This window comes from Lithobates pipiens, unplaced genomic scaffold, assembly GCF_037356315.1.
Source record: "Lithobates pipiens isolate NorthernLeopardFrog02 unplaced genomic scaffold, aLitPip1_a1.2 Scaffold_19, whole genome shotgun sequence".
In the NCBI taxonomy this organism is placed as follows: Eukaryota; Metazoa; Chordata; class Amphibia; order Anura; family Ranidae; genus Lithobates; species Lithobates pipiens.
The window spans coordinates 406,900,188-406,910,933 of record NW_027507764.1 but is presented as its reverse complement, the minus strand read 5'-3'; the positions used below and the strand labels follow the sequence as shown (position 1 = coordinate 406,910,933).

Sequence of the window (10,746 nt, the reverse complement as noted above, 5' to 3'; positions counted from 1 at the left end):
TGTAGGTAGGATGTTGGCTCACTTAGTTAGAACTGGCGGGTTTGAAGCCTCCGGGACCGGATGGCCTCCCTATTGAAATATACCGTGATTATGGCGAAGTGCTCCTCCCTGAACTGCTAAAGGTGTTTAACGCTTCGGCGGTGAAGGGGGGGTTTCCCCCATCCATGATGGAGTCTACTATAATAGTTATTCCTAAGGAAAATAAAGATCCACTAAATCCTGCCTCATATAGACCTATTTCTCTACTTAACTCAGATATTAAGGTTTTATCAAAGTTCCTGGCGGCTAGATTAAATAGAGTCATACAGAAGCTGGTTCATCCTGACCAATCGGGTTTTATTCCTGGTAGGTCTACCAGTAACAATATCAGACGACTGTTTTTGAATCTTCAAATCCCTACGGATGAGGACAGCCATAGGGCCGCTCTCTCTTTGGATGCCGCCAAGGCCTTTGATACCCTTGAATGGAAGTATCTTTGGAGAATTCTGAGAGAATTCCAGATTGGACCTGAATTTTGTCAACTGGGTGAAGCTATTATTTGGGTCTCCAGGGGTGAGGGTAAAAGTGAATAATGAACACTCTGCCAGGTTTCGATTACTGAGGGGAAAGAGACAGGGGTGCCCTTTGTCCCCCCTTCTCTTCGCCCTCGCTATCGAGCCCTTTGCTCTGTCCCTTAGATCTTCTCCAGAGATTAAAGGATTTAAACGAGGGGAGGAAGAAAAAGTAATATTATTTGCTGACGATCTCCTAATACTGCTTAGTGATACACAGAATTCACTGAGGGAGACCATGCGTAAAATTGAGTCCTTTGGACATTTCTCAAGATTGAGGATTAATTGGGAGAAATCTACTCTGTTGTCTATGGATCCACTAGATACGTCTTTGCCACATGAAGCAGACTGACTACAAATAGGTAATCAAATAAAATATCTGGATATAAATATTTCTATAGATCCCAAACAATTCATTGCCAATAACCTTGTTCCATTGTTAAATAGATTTAAAGCTAAAAGTAAAATTTGGACTGCCATAATTTCTTTACCTTCTAGATCAGGGGTGCCCAACCAGTGGCCCGGGGGTCCACATGTGGCCCACAGAGCCCTCTGATGTGGCCCGCGACCCCTTGATCTGGGATAGAATAGAAATAATACTGTTATTAAAGGTCAGTTTATTACTAAAATCACAGTGTATATATAGGCATATCTTTTCTGCAGTGGTTACTGGGCTGCTTTCAAACTGATCTGCAGGTGCAGAGCAATTTACCTGTGGATTACCTGCACTGAGCCATAGACTTCTATTATTACCTGCGAGTTTGGTGAGCTTTCTGAAAGTGCACCAAACCTGCAGAATATAATAGAAGTCTATTGCAAACTGCAGGAAAGCCAAAGGTACACTGCGTTGCACATGTGGTGCAGGTAAACCGTAGCGCATCCGCGTAAAAGCAGCCTTGGACCCCTTTCACATGGTCAGTCTGACAGTCCGACCAATTGGACCCTCTAATCACCTCTAAGTAGTGGCACACATAAACCGACTTGTGTTCTACCTCCAATATGATCCGCTAAAAAGTATCGTGGGCTGTGTCCGTGTCTGCTCTCCAAATGCAGAGTGGACACGATCATGCCATCCACCTGCTACGTGCATTGTGGCCCGCGACCAGTTACCAAGTCGGTTAAGTGGCCCTCGCTCTTAAAAGGTTGGGCACCCCTGTTCTACATAATTCTCCAATATGGATTCACAAAATATGGTTTCACAAAGTATACAGTATACTGAGGGAACTAATATGGAGAGGAGGGCCATCACATATTAGCCTTAGTACACTGCAACTCCCAAACAACGAGGGAGGGGTAGCCCTTCCACATTTTTTTAGCTACTTCCTAGCGGCTCAGCTACAACATAGGGGGGGATGCAAAAAAGAGAGTGAAGGGCAAGATAGGAAGATTTTCTCTAGTAAACTGATGCATAAATCTTTGCCTGAAGTATTGGAGGCGGGAACATTCTTGAGGGGATCCCCTACCCTCGAGTTGATGGGAGAGTTTGGGAAGTGGGGAAAAAAATCTTGGGGTATAGAGGATTTTCTGAGTACTCCCCCTTGTGGAATAATAATAAGCTGGGTGAGGTGCAGAAACTGGGTCCAATTAGAGAATGGGAAAGACGAGGTCTAAAGTTTCTCTCACAGATTTTTCATGAGGGAAAGTTGAGATATTTTCAAGACCTGCGAGACCAATTCACATTCCCTAAGCAGTCATTCTTCAAGTATTTACAGATGAGGCATGCTTTGACTGAACAGTTTAAAGGGAGGGCGATATAATGGAGTACTATACCTGCACTACAGAACATTATTAAGGCTAATACACGGAAGAGTCTAATACCTAAAATATATCCAAGCATACACAAAGGAAGCTGGGAAGGGCTGCAAATAAGGCCCTATAGGAGGAAATGGGAGAAAGACATTGGAGACATATCGAAATCACAATGGGAAAGAATTCTTGAATTAGCTCCATAAAATCCGAATAGATATGGATCCCATACTGTGTGTATTGGGGTGGATAGAGGGAGAGGGTAAACTGAGAGATACCCAGCTTGCAATGCTGAGATGCCTTTTCCAGGCTAGGAGACGTATTGCCCAGAGGTGGAAGTGTCCCGCCCCCCCCATCCTGTTGGGAATAGGAACAAAATATGGACGTAGTAATTCTTAAGGAAAGGACGATATATATCAAACAAGGAAGTGTTAATAAATATTATAATGTTAGGTGTGACCTCAACAAGTCACCTATTTGTCAGGTTATGTTACCGTTTCCCAATTGTTAGTTAGAGTTCTTATCCGAGCAAAGAGACACGGAGAGATTATTCAGTATTTCTGCTCAGAAGTCCGTCGTTAACTCTGACTGTCTCTGACTGACTGTGGCTCTGAGGCTTCTTTATTACATCTTTTATAGACAGAAAAGAGCAAACATCAGCAAATGTAAAAAAAACAACATTTTTGCAAAGGAAAGACAATTCTCCGGGTGTTATCAGCTGATAAGACAATCTTCTGGGCGTAGACTGCTTTTTAGGGCTGATGCGGCCTCTTCTTGATGAGTACGTGACAATAGATGACGAGTGTGGATTTTACAGAGAAGGATAGAAAAATATAAGACATAAGGTCAACCATTTTGTTTCAACATATACCTTAATCCTTACATTTCCCCCTTTGACATCACCCCTCCCTCTTGCCCTGGGTCCACCTGAACAAGTTCTAGTCAGCCTATATCCAGAGTACTCTCCCTGACCGCGAGTTGTCAGAGGGGTATACACCCATCCCCCTGGACAGTACCAACATCTAAAATTCAGGAAGAGTGGCTTTTCTGACAGATGGGTGATGTCAAGAAACTAAATCTACCTATCTTCACAAAAGTTCCATCTTTTCCACATCATTTACCTTGGCTTTCTTGCAAAAGCACATAAACAACTTAAAGCATGCATAAAAGAAAAATACGAATAAGAGCACCACTATAATCGTCATTGCTGCCTTCTTAACCCAAGAGAATAACCCTGAGAAACTAAAAGTTCCACCAAACGGATCCCAGTCGCGACCAATATTTCGGGCCTTCTCTTGTAAATTCTTTACTTCCGTACGGTGTTGTGCAATGATGTCATAATAATCAGGTACCTCAATGCTGGTGTTATGTATCCAAGTACAGCACTCATAGTCCTCAGTAGTTTCACAGAGTCCTGTCAGTGCTGCACTCATACTTTCAATTGCTAATTCATGTAATTCTAATTGTTGTCTGATGGCTCTGGTCTCCAGATTTAACTTAGTAATATCATCAGAGTTTTTCTCCAAAACATCATTAATAATTCCTGTATAGTTATTTAGTCTTTTCATTAAGTCTATACCCCATCCTGTCCAGGACGGGAACCAAGCCCATGCCATGTCCTTCTTCAGGAATATTTCTCTTTTACTACGATACCTGAGGGGATATCTAGGATGCATGCTAGCTTCTAATAGGTGATCACCTCGTTCATCACCTACTACTCCCATTACTGGTACTAAACTTGCGAGGTAGCACCATCCCTGAGCTCTTCTAGGTATCCAAGTATAACATTTATCCTCACAACAGATGTATATATTATTTCCTAGAGCTACTGATCTTGAACTGATATCATTTCTATAACGAGAGGTGTATCCATAGAGGGATAAGTTGGATACTAACCACCTAACATTATTATCCACAATGTTAGTGAGGAAGTCAGATAATGTCTGGTGTGTGCTGGAATTACTGGGATAGAAGCTTCCATTTAATACGACAATGGACAAATTAAACTTGCTGTCTTGGCATTCTCCATTTCCTCCCGTTGTGTTCCCTAAGTTGAAACACCAATCAGGGGAAAAGGCGATACCATTTGACTTAAACATTACTGTCTCATTGGTATTTGTTCTAATTATGTTAATGCTACTGTTAGCAAGATCAGTATAGTTTATAGGAACTGCCATCAGTGGTATACTTGCTGTGCTGGGGTGTAATTTGCTACAAATCCAACATTTCTCATATCCTGACTTCTGGGCATAAGCATATTTTAACTTCAATAATAACATTTTTTTAGAAAATCCTTCATCCTTGTGTATTTTATTCTGTGAGGTAACCAAACTATTAGCCAGAATTACTGAAACAATAAAAAGATACATGTTGTCATTTGCCAACTGGCTCCTTTTTACAATGAGAAGCGTGGATCCAGGTAGGTTTCCCTTCCAATTTCACTGAGGTTGCTGTAATCAATAGCACCTGGAAAGGACCTTCAAACCTTGGTTCCAGTGTCTTTCTGGTATGTTTCTTTACATACACATAGTCTCCTGGTTGTAGATCGTGTGTACCTGTGACAGAATTAGGGTCTGGAAGAGAAGAATACACACTCTTGTGGATTTTAGTCAGACGCTGTTGCAACTGTATTACATACGTAGTTAAACTATCACATTGTAATTGCATACTTTGAGGAAAATATAAACCTAATCTAGGTGCACTTCCAAACAGTATTTCATATGGGGATAACCCTGTTTTTCCTGTTGGGGTGTACCTAATAGAGAACAAAGCTAAAGCTAGGCACTCAGGCCATGGTTTGTTTAACTCTTGCATAGCTTTTTGTATTTTCAGCTTGATTGTACCATTTACTCTTTCTACTGATCCTGAACTCTGTGGGTGGTAAGGAGTATGAAAACTTTGTTGAACCCCTAACATTGCCATCACATTTTGCATTATTTCTCCCGTGAAATGTGTTCCCCTATCTGATTCTATTGTTTCTGGGAGACCAAACCTAGGTATCAGCTCAGTAATCAGTTTCTTGGCGGTGGCTTTTGCCGTAGCTGATTTCACAGGATAACTTTCTGGCCAGCCTGAAAATAGGCAGATGCACACGAGAACAAATTCAAAGGGGCCGCTCTTAGGCATTTGTATGTAGTCAATCTGCAGTCTCTGAAAGGGATATTGGGCCCGGACCTGATGTTTACGTGGGGTTTTCACTCTCTGTCCTGGGTTATTAATCAGACAGATTTGGCATGCAGCACAGTAGTTCCTTGCAGTACTACTGAATCCAGGGGCTAGCCATCCTTGGCTTACAATCCTATACATAGAATTGGAGCTGACATGAGTGGGTAAGTGAACAGCCGCTGCCATTGCTGGGTATAGAGAAGCGGGTAGACATATTTTGTCTCCTTCTCTCCATACATTGTCAAGGCCTGGTGCAGCTCCCTCCTTAACCCAACGGTCCTTCTCAATAGCCCCTGCTTGTTCCTGTAGTTCCATTAGCTGCTGCCATGTGGTTTCGGGCATACTCACCTGTACCGTGGCTAAGGTCTCAGGGCTTACTTCCCCTAGAGCTGCCTTCTTTGCAGTTAAATCTGCAAATGCGTTTCCTTTTGCCTCAGTTGTTTTTGCGCTCGTGTGTGCCGCTATCTTCATGATGGCTACTCTTATAACCTTTTGAAGATTGTTCAGGACTCTTTTGATTCCTTCACCATGTTTAACAGGTGTGCCTGCTGCTGTAAGGTAACCTCTAGCTTTCCATATGTGGCCATAATCATGTGCCACACCGTAGGCGTATGCGGAATCAGTGTAAATGTTCCCTTCTTGTCCCTCCAAGTGTTCTAGGGCTTTCTCTAGAGCGGTTAGTTCCGCTTCTTGTGCCGACATGTGTGCTGGTAATGACTTTGCCTCAATTACCTGTGTGTCCGTTACCACAGCATAACCTGTGTGATATTTACCTTTGTCATCGGCAAATCTACTACCATCTATGTACAGTGTGTGTTCTGCATTTGTAATGGGTATGTCTGTGACATGTGGGAACCCCGTGGTTTCTTGTTCCATAAGTTGAAAACAATCGTGTTCATCAGATGTTATGTCATGAAATGAAAGTGTGTCAGAATCCTGAGTATCTTGTGCTGTGTCTACACCATTATCATCATTACTCCCCCCTGTCAAATCTGTCTGTAATGGTAAAAGCTGTTCTAAGTTAAAAGAAGTGCATCGCTGAAAGGTAACATTGGGGGGTAGGAGCAAAGTGCATTGTAGACGCAGCTGCCTTGCCATTGATATGTGTTTTGGTTGGACCTGTGATAAGATGGCGTGTATCTCATGTGTGGTATGTACCACTACAGGATTGTCTAAGACAATTTCTGAGGATTTGTCAATGATAATTGACACTGCTGCAACTGCTCGTACACAGGACGGTGATCCTCTAGAGACAGGATCGAGAGCCGCCGAGAAGTATGCTACCGGCCTTTGTTTGATGTGTTGTTGTGTCAACACCCCTGTTGCGTGTCCCGTGATTTCAGCAATGTACAAATGAAATGTTTTGGTATAATCAGGGATCCCGATCGCAGGTGCCGAAATTAGTAACCTTTTTAAGGTGCTAAAAGATTCATGACCTGCTTCTGTGAGTACATAGGGTACTATTTTCAAGCAATCATATAATGGCTGCATCAGAGAACTGGCATGTGGTATCCATTGTCTACAATATGATACCATTCCCAGAAACATACGAAGTTGCTTAAAGTTGCGTGGGATATTCATTTGTCTTATGGCCTGGACTCGGTCTTCAGTGAGATGTCGAGTACCCTGGGATATACAGTGGCCCAAAAAGACAACCTTTTTCTGACATACCTGTAACTTAGTTCTATTCACCTTGCACCCTTTTTCAGCCAGGAATTGTAACAATGAGAGAGTGGCTTTTAAACAAGTATCGTTATCCGGACAACATAATAGGTCATCTACATATTGCAACAATACACAAGTGTCAGGCGGTAGCCATTCTCCCTATTTTTACCTTTTTAAGGTTTAGTCAGTGGGGCATCAGTCAGGAGTCCGTCATAACCACTTATGGGTATGGTGTCACGGGACGTCATGTGTGGAGGGACTACTGAATCAGACAACAGACTGCGTGACGCTCCTGTGTCAACCAAACAAGGAATATGTTTACCTTCCACCTTCATCAACATGTGGAGCATTTTGTTCTCTGATTCAGCTAGGACTGGGGCAAGTCATGCGGTCGGATCGTCCCTATCATTGGTACGCCTCTGTCTGTAGTCCCTCGTGTCTCTGTCCGTGTTTCCTTCCTGTTCGTCTTTTATCCTTTTCCTACAGTCTCTTTTTATATGTCCCACCTTGTTGCAGTAATAACAGGTAAGAGGTTTACGGGAGGAATTCCCTCCTTCATTGACCCGGGCAACAGTGTTAACTCCCGGTGTCCTTCTGGGTTTAGTTTCTGCTAAATCAGCCTCTATGCCTTGTGCTTTCTGCAACAATGTTCCTCTGTCCCGTATGGCTCTCCATTCGGGAGTACATGCCTTCAGTTTGTCACCTATTTGGGGTACTAGTCCTTCCATAAACTGTCGATTGAAAGCCCTAATGGTGACGGGTAAGGCTAAATCTAGACCTTCGTCAGCCATCATGCTTTCCATGTTGAGGTAAAATTCTGTAACAGTCTGACCTGGGGCCTGTTTTATGGGCGCTGTCGAACCCCTTTCCTGCTGTTTCCCTTGGCAAAATTCTCGTAACTGAGCAATAAACAGGGGTCTAGAGTCTATATGACGAGGGTGTACTCCTGGCGGATCTGCCGCTGGATCCCCTTGTGGTCTATGTGGAGCAATTTCATTCATAAATTGATTAAACATCGTTAGTGTCATTTTATGTCTACACAAATCTTCCCCATCTTGCCAAGTTGCTTCATGTGTGTCTAGTAATTGTGTCACGAATCTACAGAATGCGGCAGGTTTTGCTACGGGATCAGGAGCATTCTGTATTAATGCCATAAGAGTGTCAGCCGACCAAGGTGTCCATGTCCTCAGAACGACTTGTCGGGTCACTGTAGGTGGCTGTCCTGCTTGACCCGCATTTGGATTATTTACTTGTATTACCCTAGTCCGACTATGGACTGGAGCTACGGGCTCTGGTCTTTGAGCGCCGCAATGTACACATTCCTGTGCCCAGTCTGTGTTCTGGGTACCGCATACTCGGCATACCCATCCTCTTCCTCTTAAGGAAGGATAAAGTTTTGGTCTTTCATTACCTGGTGTGGTAGTGTTATAAGGAGGTGGAGTATCTTCCGTATTTACCCTATCGCCGGGAGCAGAAGGAAGACTTTTGTGTCGGACCTTCATATCCCATCCACCCTTTTCCTGACAATACTCCCATCCCTCCTCTTCAGCCCTGTTGGAAACCTTAATTAAACATTGTATTTGTGATACCCATCTGTTCTGCAATATCTCTCCCTGTCTGTCTCTCTTTATTTCTTCCCAACCTTCTACACTTAGCCCATTTTCTCCATCCATCCCCAATTTCTTGAGAATCCTATTTGTGCCCTGTGCCTTATCCTTCCCATACAACATTGTAATTATGTCTTTAACAGCATAACATTTCTGAGGTTCCTCCTGGGGTTTACCATGTGTCTGGCCCATTTTGACAGTCCTGCCTAGGTGGCGTTTGGATCACTTACTAAGTGTCTCGTTGCCTTCTCCTCCTAGGGTGCCAAAATACTAAAAACCTCTCCTAGATGAGATTTCTGAAATCGAATTACTTTATATGCTAGCCAACTGACAAATATTATGACCAGACTGACAGCTACAACATATACAAGCATTCCCTTTTGGTGGCCAAACACATATGACTAGGTCTCCGGGACTTGTGGAGACCTTATTTCCTTCCCATTACCATGGAATCTCTCAGCATTCGTTTCTTATTCCTGCTTTATTGAGGCAGTCAGGACTTATACTTTCAACCCGTTTTTAGGCTCATGAATCAAAAAGCGTATATCAAACTTAAGTGTCGGACCCCCAAAGTACTCTTACGAGTTAAGGGCGCATTCCGTTACCCATTGGGATGATATATGTTTCAATTCACACCATACAAACAGGGCTTATCTCATTCACAACAGACAGATGACAAGTAGACAGACAAGAAACAACGGTAACATAAGCCAAAATATTAAGTTCAAGACCCACTTACTACAGAGGTTGGTGTTTACCTGAAGAACAATTCAGACAGATCAGGTGGGCACAAATCTAAGAAGCACAGAGTTTATAAGAAAATAAAGCTTTTCTTACCTGCGCAGGATTTGTCTGTGGTTCTTTGATGTGCCCGACCATTTCGTTCCGTCCTTATGTTCGTTCGCCTCTTGTAGTTTCTTCAGCGAGTCCGTGTTCGCGGCGCCAGAAATGTTAGGTGTGACCTCAACAAGTCACCTATTTGTCAGGTTATGTTACCGTTTCCCAATTGTTAGTTAGAGTTCTTATCCGAGCAAAGAGACACGGAGAGATTATTCAGTATTTCTGCTCAGAAGTCCGTCGTTAACTCTGACTGTCTCTGACTGACTGTGGCTCTGAGGCTTCTTTATTACATCTTTTATAGACAGAAAAGAGCAAACATCAGCAAATGTAAAAAAACAACATTTTTGCAAAGGAAAGACAATTCTCCGGGTGTTATCAGCTGATAAGACAATCTTCTGGGCGTAGACTGCTTTTTAGGGCTGATGCGGCCTCTTCTTGATGAGTACGTGACAATAGATGACGAGTGTGGATTTTACAGAGAAGGATAGAAAAATATAAGACATAAGGTCAACCATTTTGTTTCAACATATACCTTAATCCTTACAATAAGATCTGGAAATTGTGGAAAGAGAAATAGCAACTTGATGGAATAGGGCAATGGGGGTGAGGCCAGATATTTAGGATTAAGGATAAGTATTTTGCTGAGGGATGGATGTAGTGGTGAGCAATGGAGGTATAATGCCCCGTACACACGACCAGACTTTTCAACATCAAAAGTCTGACGGAATGATTCCGGCAGACTATTCGAACGTGTGTGGGCTGCAGCGGACTTTTGATTTGCAAAAGTCTGACAGACTTTAGAAATGGAACATGTTTCAAATTTTTCCGACAGAACTCTGCCGGACCCAGTTCCTACTGAGAAATCCGCTCGTGTGTGTGCTAGTCTGACGGACTAAAACCGACGCTAGGGCAGCTATTGGCTACTGGCTATGAACTTCCTTATTCTAGTCCAGTCATACGTCATCACGTTCGAATCCATCGGACTTTGGTGTGATTGTGTGTGGAAAAGTCCGTTCATTCGGAAAGTCCGTCAGAACTCTGTCAGAACTCCGTCGAAAGTCTGTCAGACTTAGTCCCTCGAAAAGTCTGGTTGTGTGTACGCGGCATTAGAAGTATGGTGGTGTGGTGTGTGTGTGTTTAGTAGATAAGGGGTGAATAAATGATAGACTGAT

The 10,746-nt window shown here is 43.1% G+C and overlaps 1 protein-coding gene across 1 annotated transcript; it reads right to left on the bottom strand.

The window, feature by feature from the left end:
• Positions 1–2,850: 2,850 nt before the first annotated feature.
• On the bottom strand, positions 2,851–9,804 carry LOC143997067 (uncharacterized). Its single transcript, XM_077492455.1, has 2 exons — positions 9,572–9,804; positions 2,851–4,870 (listed from the first exon to the last, which is right to left on the bottom strand). Exon 2 carries the CDS (start codon positions 4,664–4,666, stop codon positions 3,386–3,388), a length of 1,281 nt encoding a protein of 426 aa, XP_077348581.1. The 5' UTR covers positions 4,667–4,870; positions 9,572–9,804; the 3' UTR covers positions 2,851–3,385.
• Positions 9,805–10,746: the final 942 nt, after the last annotated feature.